General features: G+C 40.0%; 1 protein-coding gene across 1 annotated transcript in view; it reads right to left on the minus strand.

The window, feature by feature from the left end:
• The window catches only part of ADAMTS12 (ADAM metallopeptidase with thrombospondin type 1 motif 12), a gene marked incomplete at its 3' end in the record, with an annotated part of 162,945 nt that overhangs the window by 45,704 nt on the left and 97,642 nt on the right, over nt 1-19,599 (minus strand). Inside the window, exons 10-13 of the mRNA XM_080638717.1 lie at nt 16,629-16,721; nt 16,294-16,439; nt 15,323-15,492; nt 7,339-7,472 (exon numbers count right to left, since the gene is read on the minus strand). Of these exons, the coding sequence (XP_080494843.1) occupies nt 7,339-7,472; nt 15,323-15,492; nt 16,294-16,439; nt 16,629-16,721 (543 nt within the window). The remainder of the gene's footprint in view (nt 1-7,338; nt 7,473-15,322; nt 15,493-16,293; nt 16,440-16,628; nt 16,722-19,599) is intronic.

Genomic DNA, 19,599 nt, shown 5'->3' on the forward strand with positions numbered 1-19,599 from the left:
CATACCAGAGACGGACAAATCATGGCAATGTGCTGGGGCTTGGCCTATGCATACAGGGCCTTGTTCAACACTATCCAGCATCTTCAAAAGGAAAAAAATGTCCCCGGATCTGAGGGCAAAGCAGCAGACAGCGCAGCTACTCCAGCTCCAAGCACAGCAATGCTATTATCTCCAGCTTGCCAGCATGGGAAAATGGGTCAAGGTAAAGTTCTGAAAAAGACTGATTTTCCAGTACATGCTTGCTACAGGGAGAAAGCAGAGAAAAATTTATTCATAATGAGTCAGGACAAAACTTCTTCCTTGCCCAAATAAAAAATTATGTGCACTAATGTTTTTAAACCTCAACCACATCTTGATTTGTTTTTGGGGTGTTTTTTTTGCTTCTCTTTAAAATCTAGCAAGACTGCAGAACACAACCTAATATCCAACACTTAATGGTTGTTAATAGTATCTAAGATATCTGGAGGCCTAAATCACCCATCTTGTGATTTAGATGAATAGCTGTAAGTCTGATATATGTAAAGGTTTTCTCAGCTGATTTTTCTCAGAATAAGCTTTCAGTTGCAATACCTGCCAACTTGTCTAACACCCTCATGATGCATGAAAATCTGGGTATCCCCTCTTTTGATTTGGATCTTATTTTACCTTCAGTACCTCAGCTACTGTAATCTTCTGTAAGCTTCTAACAGGAAAATCCACCTGTTGTGGTTTAAGCCAGTCGGCAAGTCAGCCATGCAGTTTCTACTCCCCGCCCCGCCCAGAGGGATGGGGAGGAGAATCGAAAGAATGTAACTCCCACGGGTTGAGATAAAAACAGTCCAGTAACTAAGGTATAACACAAATCACTACTGCTACCACCAATAATGATAAGAGAAATAACAAGGGAAGAGAATACGATACCACCCGCCGGAAATGAGCACGACAGAGAAGAGGACGTGCCCTTCCAGGGAAATCTCAGTTACATCCCCGGGCATGACATGCTGTGGTATGGAATACCTCTTTGGCTAGTTTGGGGCAGGTGTCCTGTCCCTGCTTCCTCCCGGCTTCTCCTCCTCCCTGGCAGAGCATGAGACTCACAAAGTCCTTGGTCAGGGTAAACATTCTGACCCACAACTGAAAACATTGGTTTTATCAGTATTATTCCCAGGCTGAAAGTCAAAACCACAGCACTGCACCAGCTACTAAGAAGGAGAAAAACTGACTGCTGCTGCTGAACCCAGGACACCACCCATTAGACTAATCTAGGTATAAAGGCTGCTGCAATTCTTTTAATATTTTTCTGTCATTTGCAGCTTGAGAAACACCTGAACTTTTCCTCTATGTGTCAGTGATTTAATGAGCAGCTAAAGAACCTGCAAAACCAGAAGCACGTAGAGGCCTCAAATTACAAATGGAGTTAAACCATGTCAACTGCATTTTCACAAAGGATTCAAATAGCCAGCACCTGTAACACCCGCTCTGAAAAACAATGGCCATGCCGAAAGGTTCTGCATCAGCCTCAGCTTCTCTCTCCTTTCAGAGAAGACTACTTCCATAAATGGGGAAGTTTTGTAATGTTTTTCACACAGATACATCTCAGCACCAAGGACCACTTTTATGAGCAGTACAGAATGTTACAGAGATAACCACATATTAAGAAGGTAGCTACATTTTTGACTCCAAACATGTAGCTATTCAACCGAGGATGGATTTAATGAAGTATTCAAAGTACACAGACACCACTGCGATAAGTGCAGGATGTTTCTTTATCTTGCCAAGAGTTCAGGTCTGACTCTTCACCTGCTATCTACAGATGCACCGCAGTTCAACACTTCCTAAGAATTTAAAGAAGTGTGCAGCTATTTTCTTAAAGAGATGCATTCTGCAGTGTATTTACTACCAGTACATTTGTTAATCATCTACAAACAGTAAAGTCATTATTATCGGGTTTGTTATTAGACCAGGGGAGTAACCAGCCCCTCTGGAGAGTCCTGAAAGTTCAAGTTTATGTTCCATTCTATCCTCATATTCACTATTAAACAGAAAGTTGGGGAAAATGTGGAAATGGAACCCTTGCACTTCATGTTTTGCTATTACAAAATATTATTAATGAGTGTTTTGGAAATACTCTTTTGAACTTCTTTCAAAAAAATGACATTCAAATTATACATATTTTACCAATTTAGCATTTTCTGGTAGAAAATCAGTGCTCTTGAAAAGGTTTCTGTTCATCTTTATTTACTGTTCATGCTTGTTTAAGTGGCTGCATCCAGAAATAATTTATCTGGTTCCCACTGTCAATCAGACATTTTGAAAGAAACATCACTGAATGTATTTCCCTTGTGGGTGTCACATAGCATAAAAATCCCCAAACGCTGAATCAATTAGTCCCAAACTACTGCACTGGCGCAAGCAAATGAGTGGGGTGGCAGGTCCACAGTATCTTAACTTTCCTGTCTTTGGGGTGCTAATTAACATCTCTTCATGTGCTATACACAGGCCATATCATCTCAGTCAGAATCAGCCCAAGTTTTCTCTGGATTCAAGGCATCAAAATATGGCAGTGCTGTGACATGAAGGGAATCCTTTGTCCCTTCCCATTTTAACCATGGAAGCTTGTATTTTGTTTTCCCTCTGACATTTGAAACAGTTTGTATCTGATCAGAGTTCAGTCTTACCTACGCATGGTGGCACTGCAGACAACTGTGGCAAGGCAGGCAATTTACTGTGTTAGAATAAATAAAGCCTTCATTTTATTCCATAGCTCTGGGGTGCTACTGATAGTGCAATGACCTTCAGAGCTAGCAACAGAGCTTCATCTCACAAGGCCATTAATAAACATCACAAAGTGTATATTCTGATGTGTCAGACTAAACAGCAGTCATTCATTCTAAATACATTTACATGAACTTAAATTTCCACTGGAGCAGTTTTACTTTCCCGCTTCAGTGAGTATCATATTATTTCTGTCATTCATTCATTTCTAAATACTTCCTCCTCCATTTTACTTGCTTTCCTCATTCTTCTGATTCTTCTGTATATGCAGTAGCCATATTTTCTAAAATTGCTTTAAATAACCATGTGCTTCAACTTTCATGCCGAATTGCCTGTTAAAAGCGATGTGAAGACTAAACGCAGGTTATAAAACAAGCCAAAAAATAGCAGCAATTAGGCTCTAAATCTTTTGTATATTTGTGCACATGTTTCTCATCTATTTGTATATAGGGTGCACATATTTCCTTGTGCACCCTCTGCCAGTGAAGCATGCTGCGCTACTGCAACCACTGTGTGCCACAGCAGGCGCAGTGCAAATCAGCACCCTTCCATGCAGCCCTCTGCCACTGACCCATTCGCCAAGAGCCTTTTGGACTTGACACTGGGTTTATTTTTGGGCCCAGAACACAGTGTGGAGGCAGAAATAATGACTCAAATTGCCTTGCTGCATTACAGGAAGGAGAAACAACTTCCTTCCTGCTGCTCAGTGTCTAAAGGGAAAAACAGTCAGAGATATTACCCTTTTGCCACTTCCAGATGGAGAGAGTTTTGTGTCAGATTCGTAGCAGGGGGCAGATACAAAAAGTCCTTGCTGTTGCTGAACGGTACGGCTGGGGTGCACTGCCTGAATTACCAAAGTTATATGGATGCTACATTGAGCTTTTAAGCTCTTCCTTCTGTCTGTTTCCTCCACTTGTCTTCAAAAAAAGAAATCATGTTCATTTCATGTTGGCCAAAGCATTGCCTTAAATGGGGAGAAACGTGTCCTGATGTCCCTACTTCTCTTACAGTTTGCCTACATGGGTCTGAATCAATGTCCTGTTGGGCTAGCAGTGGGGTAAGGAGAGACAGATCATAGTGACAGGTAGTAAAGGTACTACAAAAAATGTGAGATGTGCAATCTGCCTTTCAGCAAAAGAAAAAAGAATAGCAACACATTTTCTTCTCCAGTACTACACAGCTGTGTAGTTCTTCAATACAATGTTAGTCTCTCAACATAACAATTGTGAATTACCAGAGAGAACAGCTCACAGATTTGCATGACTGAAGGTCATCAAAGCCTATTAAAATTCTGTTTGGAAAATGAATGCTTGCTAGAAACAGCAGAGATGCCAGGTCCTCCACCCATAGTGTCTGCCCATTCTCAGAGCATACACCATGTAGGTCTCCACTTTTAGATGATGCTATGGCTTTAATTTAACCAAACTCCTCAGTCATGTATACATCAGTGCTCAAGCAACATACTCTGATGGCAGTGCAGTAACTTTGCTTATTAACACTGGGGAAGCAACAGACCGCTCTTGTAAGAATTAAAGTGCACTTGTGATGTACAGGAAGATAGGATATGTGCCTTAAAGATCTTCTAAATAAAGGGAAAAAGTGACAGTCAAACGACAAGTATAGAGGAGTACGATTAAGTAGCAAATTACTCATGGTATATCTTGATGATTTTAGATTAAATTAGATCTTGTTGACTCTCTTCACTCAAGGCTGTTTGTAAGTCAGACATCATGACAGCATGGGGTCTAAGCAGACACCTGAAGAAAGGCCAGACTAGGTTCAAATACAATAAAAAGATTAAGAGGACTTCATCTCTCATCTCCTTATTAACTGCTCCACTTGGAACAAAACATGTTTGTAAGTGAAGGCATGTAGATTTGAGATGCCGCTTTGCAGCCACTGGCTCCAGCACTGACTGCTTTAACAGCATTGCAAATCCTCTTCTGTGTAACGACAAAGCTGAGAGAAGACCCAGCTATTGTATACGCCAGACTTTCAATGAGTTCATATTTCTAGCGTGGCTTTGAATTTACAAGGCAAGTTCTACAGGAATACCATACCAACAACACCTGACTGGTAAGGCTTCCTTCTGTACTGAGGTATAGGCAGAACTTCCAAAAGATTAGGACCCAAACATTGAACAAATTGTAAGGACCAAGTGGATCAGCACTAGTGTCTGTCTGTACTTATTTCCCACTTGAAGATGCACATTATGGTTTTGCCAAGTTGGCTAGGAAAGCATCCAGTACACCTCAGGTAGCTAAAACGAGGCATCTCAATCCACATTTAGCCATCAAGATAAGACAATTTTTTCTGATTCCTTTGAACAGAACCATGGCAAACTACAAAATCAGATTGAAATCAGCTGAATTTAGGAGATTAAATTCTTGATTGAATCTATCTTGTTTTGACATATCCACTAAGAAAACTCTGAACTCAGCTGTTAAAAAATAGCTACTTTGCACACCAAACACATGTAAGCTATATGGACAGTGGATCTAATGTAAAACCTGTCCCCATTTTAATCTTTTGCTCAATTTCAGACCTAAGTGAAGTATTATTTTAGCTCTATGAAGAAATGTGAAGTGATTTTGTGAGCTACAGTACTGAAAGCCAGAACAGCACTTTAACAGACATTGCCACTAATGTTTGTGAGCAACTTTTTCACACCACTAACAACATGTTGCTATTGGAGTACAAGAATGACATACCAGACTAATCATATTAAATGCATTTCCAGATTTATTCACCATGACTTGCAATGTATGTATTGTGTTTAACTAGCTGGACTAAAGTGCTAGTGAATTATATGGAGATACTTGAAAATGCTTCTCCTCAAGTGTTATATTGGGTACCTATTTCAGATAAAAGCACACTGTCTTTTAGAAATGTGAGATATTTGGGTTATATTCATAATTTGGTCTCATTTGTGGCAGCCCCATGATTATACTGTTCACTTAATGATTCTGCTCCAGTTAAATCTGTGTCCTAAGATGTGAAGCAGCAATCAACATGTGAAATGATGTCAAAACTGTATTTATGATAGCATCAGCACCTTGGATGATTTTTTCAGAAAGGCTTTGAGTCCCCAAAACTATTGACGCTAAAGTATATCTAATATCTACAAAACACAATTAGAATTGGCTTTCCTTTCACCTCTGATTTATCTCCTCTGATTAATTAAGTTTTGCTATCTCTAACAGGTATAAATTTGACTGTCACAGGCAAGGTTCAATACAGAAAGCATATGGAAACAAAAATTACCATAGTGATCCCAGTCCACTTGGGCTGAAAATCAGAAAATAGAAGTGGAACATCATAAAGACAGCCTCTTGAGTGTACCACTTGGCCTCTTCCAAGGTCAAAAGCACAGATATGGTATGCAGCATTTACTACACATTTCAGTCTGCTAACAATGTGTTTCCACCTGTCTTGAACTGTTCAAGTCCAGGTCAGGTCTTTCACTATGATAGTTAACAGGCCCATCCTGTCTTAGCAAAGTCAAGCAGAATCTCTTCACTGTGAATTTGAGCAGGGTCTTGGTAACTCCCTTTCACAAATGCATGTCCTGCTAGGAAAGCTTAAAACAAATTTCTTATTGCTGCTTTCTTAAGGCACAGGCATTCTACCAAAATAGAAAGTCTTCAAAGAGGGTATACCAATGACCTATTAAAAATGCAGAGTTTCCATCACTAGAAGACTTCAAGAAAAGAATGTAAAAAATGTCATGAAAGGAACATGATTCTCTAAAGAGATGCAACATGACTTCTTGAAGTCCCATCTAGTTGCATTTTTATACGATACAGTGACTTAAGACATACAATCTGAAGCTCCCTACAGTAAGCTAATATAGTTTCCACAAGACACCAAGTCCTGCTTTTGTTTCCAAAGATGTTAAAAGCAAAAAAGCTATCAGGTTTCAAGGGGTACAGCATACAAATCCCCAGTTTGAATAAATAAACTGTTGTAAATACATCTCCTACAAGCAAAGTGCTCATTTTATTTATGAGAAATTCACTAAAACCTAATTCACTAAAATAGGACTGCGGGTATTATAGAATTTACAAGAACACACCTTCAAATGCTACAAACAAACATCATCCTAAACATCTACTATCAAGATGCAGAATATGCACAGAATGTTAATTCTTCACTTCTGAACTACATACTCTGTGTTTGCCTGTTATTTCATTGTATGGCATTATTTAATTCATTATTGTAAACTAAAATAATTTTTACTATAACAAGTCAGTTCAGATCTCCTACATAATGTGCAATATTAAACAGAAACAAACAGATTTTCTTACATTGATGTTTTAGAATAATGGAAGGAGGCATTAAAATGTACCACAAGTAATGAGCACTCAGGTTTAGTGGATTGATTTAAAAGGATGGAAACAACCCTTATGTCTACTTGGAAAAGCTGTTTCTACGAACTTGTTTCCATGATCATTGAGAACGTGGTCAAATGGAGTACTTGGCCCCAATCCTCAAAAAAAATTTCTTAATTTGCCCATAAAAAGTTTTCCCAAAACTTTATAAAATAAAATTGTAGAGAAAGAAACATGCAAACATACCCAATACCTTACACATGCCATTAATACAGATATCTCGGCTGTGCCTTCCTTCAAAGCAAGGAGTACCATCAGTGACTGCATCAAGCATCTTTTCTGAAAAATGGCCATCTACTGGGCGACAGTGGAGCTCACAGGGGTTTGCTGAGAAGAAAACGAAGATGCTTTCTCAGAAAAGACTTAAGTGAGACACTGAACTGCAATGCATAAGGAATGACATTATGTTTTTACTCCATCATCCACTCATTTTCCCTGGCATTTGACAGAAATGGCGTAATTAGAAGAAGTTAGCAGAGAGACAGTTGTATTGCTAAAGACAGTGACAAGGCCTGACAAATGTCACTTGTGGACTTCTAGAAGCTGCTGGAGGCTGGTGCCTTCATGATTCCATGCTCTCAGTCACTGGTATGTTTACAGGCAGCTGTCTGAGTCAAGCAGTAATGAGGCCCCTCGCTGTGATGGAGAAAAGGACAGAAAACCAGTAAAACCAAGGAAAGGGGAAAGGAGGAATGTGGGGTGAGATTGCCAAAGATATTGAAGAACAACAGTTTTCCATCAGCTGATGACTGATTTCAGAGGTAATTTACAGCTTTTCACCACTGCTGCCAGTCTCCCTCAGAGAGCAGTCAAGTGGTTGCTTCTGATATTCTGCATGTCAGTAGTGTCACATCAGTGCTTATTTTCAGCTATATGCTGGTACTTAATAAATTATTTCAAACACTGGACTTTTTTCCTGCTTGGCAACTTATGAAATGGGGATAATATTGGTGAGTTTGACAAGACGCAGGCTGCTCTCGGATAGATGTGCAAGGAAGCAACGGGAGAGAAAAGCTGCAGCAAAAGTAATCTGTGGGTTTCTGAAGCAAGATTTCCTATAATTGACCTGCCTTAGTCTATTCAATCCATGGAGTAAGAACAGCCAAACACACACTGATCTGCCTCATAAACTCTGGTTGTCTGGAATGAGAAATTTTGAAACCACGGCTTCGGACAGTCAAAGGACACAAGTTTGATTACTAAGTTGTGCACACAGAAGATGAGTTAGAACTGAATCCAGTGTCAAAGGAAAGACAGATTTATAATCCATGCCCGTACAGCACTCTGTGGAAACCATTCAGCAGGTCCAGAGCTATCCAACTGGAAAAAAGTCATCCACTGTTATATCAGTGAGGGACAGCAACAGAGGACCTGTCTTCTTGTTTCGTTCTATTCCAAGACCCCAGTCTAGCCATGCTCCACAGCACTTTGTTCATGCTCAGCAAGCTGAAATGCTTTGCTGAGCAAACCAGTGGGCCTTAAAACTGCCAGTTTATATGGACCTCAAGGCACCATTCTTGAGCCATTTCAATACAATCTCCCTGTGTGCTGCAGAGGTGCCTCTGCTGAGAGGCAATTTCATCGTGTGCATGACAGGTCCAACAGAAGTTGCTCCCTTCATCTCAGAAGGATGAAGCATAACTATATATCTTCTGCATCCCAGCTAATGAATTTCTTTCTCCCTCTTCCTTTTTTGTTGACTTGTCTTGTTTCACACAAAGAACTGTGTTTAAAATCGAAGGAATTTCTACTAATGAGAGAATTTCAAATTTTTGGTAATGCAAAAAACCTACACAATTTCCTACAAGCAGATTTATGCCTTTGAAGGGGAAAATTCGCTCTCCTTGGTCTGCTTTATAGAGCACCAACACTTACACAACACCATGCAGTGCACAAAAGTGACTGCAGCTCCTGCCCCCAAAATACTTGTGACTTGGAGACTGAATCCTACACAGCTTGAGCTTTAAAACTATGAAAATCATTGACGTAAACAGGATCTCTAGAGAAGTGGCATCCAAAAAAAAAAAAGGGGAACTAAAGGAAATCCAAAACCTTAATGAGGACTTCTGTGTTTTCCCTCTTGTCAGTGAAGCTAAAATGGAATCTCAGCACTGACAATAATGCTGTGCTTGTGGCTTCTCAAAGTTGCCTTCATAAAGGGCAAGAGTGATTAGAGGCAGAGAACACACATGGACCAACGTTATAAAACTAGTGGAATTCAAGGTGACGTGAGTTATGTTCAAGAATATCAATAGAGATGGAGCTAGGTAAGAGTCTCAGTCAAGAACATAAAACTTGTAATCCTTAAGAGCCCTCAGTCACTCTGTGAAAACTGCCAGCCATAACATCCATCATTTGTGCTGATAAGAGCTGTCATGATAAGTAATACAAGTAATTTTACTTCTATCTGTAGATATTATTTTCTGGCCATGTAGCTAGTTTGATTATTTTAGTGCTCTAAATTTTGATCCACCTTGCTTACCTTCTTAATGCACCTTTTTAAACACAAGGCACAATACTCTTACGGAAAGGAGCATTCCAGATCTCCATCTAGTCTGTTACCTGCAGAGAATCAATCCTAACTGACAGACTTTGCAGAAACCCATTTCAGCTTTTACATTGTTCGTAATGAAATATACGTAGAGCAACAGTTTGATATCTGTACCTCGTCCCTAGTTGTGTGTGTAGACGTAGCAAGATGGTATTCAATTTCATTTGAGAAATCACTGAGCAAGAAAAAGCAGGCAGTTCTGTTTGTTGACATTAACTCATAACTATGATGCTCTAACAATATAACTCAGAAAAAGTTTGTAAAGATAACTCCCTTGATAAGCCAAAATAAAAAGTAAAAATATGTAACAAGGAAACTTGCAGACTTACAAAGATTTGTGATTCAAAGAAGAGTTTTCTAGACATGAAAGCTTTCCTGATATTCCTAACTCTAGTAACCGACCTAAAATCAGATCCTACCTGTACCCACAAATTTTGTATTGCTTTTCTTCCTATCAGTTTTCTGCTGAACACCACTGCAAGTGAGAGGACACTGCTCCCTCCCAGCAAACTCAATTCTATCCAATATTTATACTCCTGCCATCATTCTTTAATTTATTTTGGTATTTCATGTGCATAGAAGGCCGGTCAGGGCACAATACCCTAGCACTGTATCAGCTATTAGTTTTCTAAAATTATTTGATTATCTATCATTCTTTTACAGCAAGTGAAGGAATCTGACAAAAGATCAGGGCTCCATTATTCCAGGACTGTAAACTAGCTGTACTAGAATCAGCCACTGTCCTTAAAAAGTCTAAGATTTTAAACATGAAACTATATAGGTGGACAAAGTACTTTCGTCTCCTGTTTTCAGAAGGTGAACTAACACACAAGGAAAATAAACACATTTCCCAAAACAATGGAAGAACTTGAAAGCAAAGACTGGCATTGGATTCAGATTTTCTAAAACTTATTTCAGTCCCAAAAAATCTAAAAAGACTAAATTGAGATAAATATGAGCAATAGAGTTGCTCAGAAGGAACTCATCAAAGCAGCTGGCTTAGTTTCAATTACTTCAGCAAATTTGATTAATTCATGATGAGACTTTAACAAAAAGGCTGTCAACTTAGTAACTTCTAGGCCAAAATATACAGGAATTCTTGCAATCCAGCACATGCCTGAACCACTACATCTAATCTGCAAACACTGAGGAATAAATGTGTTTGCACAATTCTGGACCAGGAAAAGCACACTGAATCCCCATTTAAACAGAGATGATTTCTGCCTGAGTAAAGCCTACAGGATTTTATCTATCCTTCCACACCAAAGTAGGATCAAGGACACTTACAGTTCTCCTGCATAGACTGTATTTATATATGCAGTGATAGCAGTAATTCCTCAAACCCTGTAGGTAACCTGCTGTAATGTTTAACCATCCACAAAGCAATTAAGATTTCTTACTGTGTAACCTAAAGTTCCCTCGTGCTGCTTTGACTGCTTCTGCTTGTTCTACCTTTCATGATATTAAGTACTGCTAGATCCATCTCTCTCTGAGGACTCTTGTACGGCTTAAGCAGAGAGAACGGAAAATTGTGGTATGAAGTGACAGAGAACTTGATGTCAAATCCAAGTTTGAAAGCAGAAGAGCTACATTCAAATTGAGGTGATGTAAGACCATGGGGTACTGATTTTCAAAGTCAGTTAACCAGGGCACAGAACTCCATACTCTTCCAGCAGTGTGTTGCTCCTAGCTGGACATAAGATTTTAGCTGAGGTGCCACCAACACTCAGTAGGTTAAAAAAATTACATCCTGTTTTTCATCTGTAGTGCCCATATCCTGCACTAAGATTATGTTGCAGATTTGAACAGATTCAAGATCAATCCTCTAATAGGTAGAAGAAACCCAGATGTCATGGAATCCCAAGACACAGAACTCCTGTAAGTGCCCAGTGACTAGGTAAGTCACTGTAATCAGAATGGGACTGAGGAAGCAAACCAACAAAGCTGAGTACAAATCCTAGAATTCAGGCATGTGGGCTTTTTTCCCCCTGTACATTACAACAGAGTTCAGATCCACCAAGTGTAAACAGAGCAACATGAAGATAAACAGAAAGGAACATATTCACTGCCCAATTTGAATTTCTATCCCTCACAGTTGACTCCCATGAGTTCACCTGCAGAAAGGATCCAGCTTAACCTGACTGAGAAGGATGTGATTAATGTGCCTGCCAGCAGAAGATAAGGATTCAATATTTTTTTCCTAATTCACAAGGAAGAAAAGAAGTGGGGCTCTTCTCTTCAAATTCGCACCTCTTGAGAATGCAAAATTGGCTGAGGAAATCCAAACCAAAGAATATTAGAAAATAAAACTACCAAACACATACAAAACAGGGGAAAAAATAGCTGAGTCAAAGCTACTTTATCACTTTAATCAAGCTTGGAACTCCAAAAGAAAGTTTACTTTCAAACCAGTTGACAGTAAAACTTATCTCATGCTGTTAGCTCAGCCCCTGTGACTGTATCAGTACAATCTTATTTGACATACAGACATATATTGGAAGAAATATTAAGTACAAAACACAACATAACTCCTATCTGTCAGTATATGAGATGATCCTGACACTGACTGAGAAAAGAAAGATACATGATTCAGTGTAGGACTCATACTTAGTACATGGAAGTTAAGCACTAACAAGCTATCAGATTCAACTGAGTGTGATTTGTCAAATGGCATGAAATACATAAGTGTGGGGTCACAATTCAGAAAATATCCTGGTCAGAGGTGCTAGATGTTTTAGCCACCTTTGCTTGGAAGTCCCCTTCACCTGAAGACTCCTTGGGATAATCAGGTGCTCCAGTTGGAGCACATGGCTTTCTGTGCTCCACAGCTAATTCACGATAAGACTATGAAATTCCCCAACAGGTCCAAATTCATTGAAAACAGAAGGGAAAAATCTCAATTGGAACCTTAAATATAGTTAGCCTTCGTAACAGCAAGATGTCATTCACTGCTTTTCTTCTAGGTTGTTTGTTAAAGCTGCCTGTTGTATCTTGCCTCATACTAAATCATAAGCTATTTAAAAAAAAAAGTCTTTGTCCTCTAGTGAAGGTACAACGTACCCAACGGGAAAAGGACATTATTACAGCATTTAACTACGTGACACTCATTAGAACTGACTTATGTAAGCTAAGAAATTAAAGCCAGGAGAAAGAATTGTGACCATCTAGATAATTTACTGTTTTTCCAGCAGGATGAAGCAACATAGAATGTCTAAAATGTCACAAAATGCTTAGCTATGGGTTTCACCTCCTCAGCTAGATGCTTCCCCACAGTCTGTTCCTGAAGGACTGCATCCCATGGAAGGGACCCATGCTGGAGCAGTCTGTTCCTGAAGGATGTACTCCACGGAGGGAGCCAGGCTGGAGCAGTTTGTGAAGAACTGCAGCCTATGGGAAGGACTCACATTGGAAAAGTTCACAGGTGACCATATCCCATGGGAGGGACCCCACACTGGAGCAGGGGAAGAGTGTGAGGAATTCTCCCCTGAGGAGGAAGGAGCAGCAGAAACAATGTGTGATGAACTGACCACAATCTCCATTCCATAGCCCCCTGCACCACTCAGGGGGAGAAGGCAGAGAAATTAGGAGCGAAGTTGATCCTAGGAAAAAGGAACGGGTGGAGTGAAAAGTGCAAGTGATGTGAAAAGTCTTTGAAATAGGATTGCACCAGGTAAAATGAAAAGTAAGGGAAGCTTGTGAGAAAGGTTGGTGTACATTTGCTAGACATGGTGATAAGTCTTCCAGAGCCCTGAAACACCATCTCTTTTTTTTTGGGGGGAGGGGGCAATACAAGACAAACACAAGAAAGGCTCAAACTGCTCCATCTCACAGAAAGAGTGCTGAAAGACCTGCAGAAAGACCTTACTTCTGCAGTTTTTTGCCCAGAAGCCTTTTAGCAACCAAAGGAAGATGAAAGAAAATCTGAAACTGAAATGGGATGAAAAACTCTCAGGTGTATTTCAGTGCAGTAGTTAACACTGGCTCAACACGGCTGGAAGCAGTGCGCCCACCCACCCTCAATCATACAATGACGACACCAGGTGAAGGATCAGCACACGATTTGGCTTAGATGAGAGTTCCCAGAAAAACCTGCCTACCTGAGGAAGCCAGGATTTTTGAAAGTTAAGAGTTTAGCAGCAAGAAAACACTTCAAACATTGTTAATGGAATGTAAGAATGAAGTTGCAAACATTAAAGATCTCACAGATCATGAGGGAGATGTGTAACTCTAGACTGGAATTCTGGCTGTCAAGAAAACGAATAAAAACAGTCAAAAAGCTTTTTAAGGCAGAGAAAAATATATTTCCTTGGTATTTGACAGATTTTTGCAAAAGGTCACTGAAACCTAGGATGTTCCAGATGAAATTAGGCTCAACAATGCAGCATTTTAAAGATAAATGGTTTGCCTGTAAAGCTCAAATTGGCTCTTTCTGAAATACGGCATGGACTCACCATAATAGACATGCCTTCCAGTGTGCAGGAAGCATTTTATTCATGATTCTTAATGCCTTTTAGTAGCAGACCTGCAACAAATACATATGCAGAACTACCAGTTCCATAGCACTGCCCTAGAGAGGACATGAACAGAACTAAGGCTGTACCCTGCAGCAATACACTAACAGCGAGGACTGGAATTCCAGTCCTTAGGGACAGGAGAGTGCAGAAAACAGCTTATGAGTCTGCAGAAAGCATTTTACAGGTTTGGCTTTTGACTAAGTCTTACGCTGTTAGTATTCATCATGGTTTGTTTTACTTGAAGCTCTTCTGAACAAATCTTTCTATCAACCGTATTTTCTTTTATCAGCTATTTTCCTGGAAGTCTGTCTGCTCCAGGTTCATCTTCAATGGTGTGCTTGTTAGATGAAATTGAAACAGTAGCTGAACTTCAGGAAACCTATTCAGAACTGGCAATAACTGTGAAAATGCAATAAACATGCCATACAATACCATTGGCTGAATCTTGAGCTTCACTTCCCTAGCTGGTTTATTAAAAAAAATACTCATATTGCTAGCTTCTACTGGATAATCTACACCTTACATTATGCATACATCAAGAATCAAGCTGCATGGTAGCAACTATTACCCCTGGATTTAGTAGCTAGCTGTTACAAAGCAAGTTAAACGGCAGAGACATCATTCTGTCCCTACAATACAGGGCAATACAATACTGAACCTGTTGAGGTATTACTTTCTTGGTGTCGTGCCAGGTACACTTACCATACAGATCTGAGTCTGGAAGTAGTAAAGCTCCATTTGTGCAGTGGAACAGTTCTGCTTATTGGGTGCAGTGATGCTGCAGGCCCAAACATGCAGCTTTACACTATACTACTGTACTTCCTGAACCATTAGTATAAATGTAACTTCCAATAGTTTTTCTTAGTGCAATATCCTTCCAGGAACTAGGCTAGTTACAATCACAGCCATTATTACCACAGCTTTGCTAAAACAGCTGTGTGTGGAGAATCCCTGCCTTTGTGTATACACTGCATATGGAGGCACACCAGATTTTTCTCTCTGATCAATTAAAAGACTTGTAGTTCAGTGACTTCTTGCCCCTGTAGGGGTTTCTCATAGGTCTGTAAATCTGACTTTTTATGCAAGATATTAGAAGATTTGTAGCTTCATACCTGTGTTATAAATGGGAACCCAGTGGTAGAATTCATTCTGGTAGGGAACTGTATCGAATTCACTGCACTGCATCTGACGAAAGGTTGGCAAGTCTTTGCGGCAGGGGCTGATGTTACACATACGATAGCGTTTCCTTTCTCCAGTGCAGTAGTCTCCTCCAAATTGTGGTCTAGAAAAGGAACATTCAGATTGCGACATGAGATTCTGGGTTAAAAATAGTTTTAAAAGAGCAATGTCTTTCAGGTTCCAGTGGGATAACAAGGTGAATCTGAAACCTTGGCAGGATAGAGATACCACTCACATGTTCAAGCACCCAAACACATCAGTATGGAGCACAGAGATCTAGAAAAAACCTGTATAACAAAGAAGTGCTGAGCCTAAAGAAAAAAACCCACTGTATTTTCAAGAATGTTTGATAGCTCTAGAAAAGCCAAGTTATTTTTGCTGTTAGGCACCCTCTTTAGTGATTTCTGAAAATTACATGTAGGGTGTTCATGAACTTACATATGTATTAGAAAATTCTGCCTTTCATGTTCAGTACCTATCAACTTCTGCCTGAAGGTCAAACAAAGCTGATGACTAAAACAGAACATGAACAGTTGACTCCTTGATTTCCCTCAGAACAGATCACTAGCTATTGTTCTCACCCACTGTTTCAGGCCATTTATTTATTCACAGTGGTATTATTAAAGCAACATTTCTATTATTTCTGGAAAGCCTGAATATTCAGTAACAGTTCTGGAGATTTTTTAATTTTGTGTAGAAATAAGCTCCATGGAGGGTAAGGATTAAAGAATATAAGATGAGGTAATGAGTTTCACACAGGTATGTTTAACTGGGAAGGAGAGGTGTTCTGGGTCTGTCTTGCTGTGTTACCTGCTGATAACCATCTCATACAAGAGCTTCCAATGTCACAAGTGTCTCAAAGATCTTGAATGAAAAGTAAGAAAAGGTTGTGCACTCAACTTACTCTGGGTTATCGCAGGGTCTCTCTGCACTCTGAACTCCTGCCCCACATGTCCTTGTGCAATGGGACCAGGATGACCAAACACCCCATCCGCCATGGATTGCTTCGGGAGTCTTGCCTACTGTAATGCACTCACCAGAAAAGCACCACTGAAGAGAGAAGAGGAAGGACAAACAGCTTAAGACCATTATTGCAGGAAAATGTTATTGTGAATGATTTGTTCTTTCAGGGTTGAAAATTTAAGTGAGATGTCACATGATGCTCCTCTTTCACACTGAACAATGGCAGAGCTACTGATGGATCCTCCACCACCCTTTTGTAGGCAGCAGAACTGTCACCTTGTTCTCTCCACACCGAGTTCCATCTGCAGCTGCATCCAGTTTGGAGCGGCAGGAGCCTTTTACTGAGCACCACAGTGTCTGGCAAAGGTTCTGGAAAAGAAAGAAAACTGCAGCAGTCTGAAGCAAAGCTGAACCGCTATGGCCAAGATTTTCAAAAGCCTTCCATAGTTTTATACATCCATTCAGAAAGCCTTGTAAAGAATGTAATTTCAAAAGCAAATGTTCAGGGTTTTCCACAAGTTAGGACCAGATTTAGCTACTCCTTGTTAGTGTACAAGGAGAAACTACATAACAAATACAAAATGGTGAATACTTTCTACCAAGTGAATTACGTTTTACTTGAACTACGTGAGTTCAAGTATTTTTCCCGTTGGCTGCTCAGGTCCCAGCTGCACACAGCAAAAATGGCTTTGCAAAGTTTGGGCACTACTGTTTATAGCAAAGATGAACAGAGTTTATGATTTTGCATTTGATGAGTACTAATCAGTACAATGTCCAAATTTGCATTGCTGTCTACCTGAAATCATAGAGTGAAATCAAAGAAGTTTAGAGTAGCTAGCCAGGAAAATAAACACAAAGTCATATCTCCAAGTGCAAGTTAGGTTAATATTCATGGAGGTCCCAAAACTAAATGAGGGAAAATAAATCAAAACACAGGTCTCTTAAACCATCAGCCAAACAGATGGCAAAGGAATGATCTAAAAGAAGCAGTTCAGGCTACCTGGCAGAGAAAAAAGCCTAGTGGGCTGGGTGGAGTAAAGGCTCTGGTTAGTGAATGATTGCATATTAAGTTACTCAGACACTGGTGCCAGTTTAATGCAGTAAAGCACAGCATTTCAGCTGCTGCTGCAGGTGCAGTGGTCAACTCCACTGAAGGGACAGAAACTCCTGAAAGTCAAAAGATCTAGAAGGGCAAATAAACATTACAGCTACCTTGTAGCAAGTCTTCTTCATTCAATTAAAACAATTCTCTACAGAACGAGGGCAGACATCAAGGGCTAGTCCCCTCTACTCAGTTCACACATATACCAGCTTCTCTTTCGATTGGCACACAGCAGCCCTGCATGCTTGGGAACTGCTGAATGAGCTTTGTGTGAAAAGCTGGAGAAATCATGGGTGTCAGAGAGACTGCACTCCCATTGGAAATAATGGAAGCAAAAGCCAAGGAGCTCTGGGCAAGGTCTTGGCTGAGGCTGTTTGAACTGCAGAGCTCAGCACTGGAGAGAGAACAGAGCTGGCAGCTTCTGTCTGTGAAGCAGAGGGAGCTGTACATGTCATCCGAGAAAGGATCTGGTAAGAAGGATCCCACTAGCAGATCCCACTAGCAGTTTCCACTGGTATTCTCACAGCAAGCAACATGCTAGGTGTGGGAGCCAACATAGAAACTGTGCACTTGCAAAAAATCCAGCCCCAATGAGCTAGCAGTAACATCTGTCTAAATGTGAAATGTGAAACCTGAATGACTGCTTCTGTTTAAAAATAGAAAAATGACCCATTTCTATTTAAAATAGATAAGCTTAAGCAGTCTGTTTTGAGTGAGATGCCTTTTATTAACTTTCTGCATTCTGTGTTAGCCCTGGTTTTCATCTAGAACACTGGCAAAAACTTGATACAAAGAACATCTCAAAGCACTCCAAAACTCCAGTTGGAATACAACATCTGGGGCACTGAATCTTGGCTCATTTAGCTGCTTTTGGACAACGTATTGGTCAAAGGTTGTTTTGCAGTTCCCTATTTACAGTTCGAGAGTAGTATGACTTACAACTCTTTGTGAAGCCATTATCATCAGGTTCTTAAGGCTAACCAAGTGTTCTGCCTAATTAATTTTCTTTCATTATGAAATTAATTCTTTATTTACTCTTGTATGTAGAGTGCCTTTTTGTTATGTTTTGTGGTTTTAGTGTTGTCGTGGTTTAACCCCAGCTGGCAACCCAGAAACCACGCAGCCATTCCCTCACTCCCTCCCTTCCAAACCCCTCTCATGGGTTCACGGAGGAAATTTTTAGCTTTCCAAGAATTTTCCATATTGATCTCCATGCACCAGAGCTTTTTTCCACAATACTGGAATAACAACAGTGCAAGAAAAAGTACTGCTTACTGCTCTTGGAGGTAACAGCCAGAAATTCATGACTTACTGCAAGGCAAGTGATTTTTATTATCAGCAATACTGCATACACTTTCCACCCAATCTATGAGATCAGGGTCTGTGACTAAAAGAAAGTAGAGTCAAGAAAACCCCAAACAGCTTCACTGAAGTCAGTGGAAATTTTGGAGATAAAGAGAGGGCAATTACATAAGGATTTTGAGCGCCTACAGCCTGTTTGATAGGAAATTATGGATATACCTACCACTCGGAAAATTCCTCCCCTGAATCTGTATTCTGCTTTTCTTTTCCTTATTTGAGGGACAGTCTTTAAGTGCTTAGAGGACTTACTATCTAAATGGCTCATGGAAACCACTATCTGAATCATAAATCTTAGCCTTTGCTAAGTGGAGTCACTGAACCTGGGGCATGTTCAGCTAAATGCAGATTCTTCTCTCAAAAAGAATCTGCGGATCAAATTCTAATGTCAGACATTAGAAGTTACAGAACAAACATAGCTTGGTCAGTGAGCAAGTGTTAAGTAACAGTCGAAAGGTAAAGGACAGTCAGACCTCTTAGACAAAATGACTAGATTGTTCACTCAACATGCCAGGGAGACTATACTATTCACAACTCCTTCCTTGCCAGTGCAGCTACCTGCGAAACAGTCATTCCAGTGAAACGCAAAATAAGATTATACCAATTAATTTTCTGACATATGTCTAGCTGTAAAATTAGTTATCCAGGGGGTGTTGAAGGCAAAGGCCTACTAGGTTCAAACCCAAGGAGAAACAGAATGAACCAATACAGCAAAATTACACTTTTATTTTCTATCTGTACTAACAGATGAATTATAGTAACTGAGTAAACTGGAACAGCAGGTAA

The sequence above is a fragment of the Psittacula echo genome, assembly GCF_963264785.1.
Source record: "Psittacula echo genome assembly, chromosome: Z".
NCBI lineage: Eukaryota > Metazoa > Chordata > Aves > Psittaciformes > Psittacidae > Psittacula > Psittacula echo.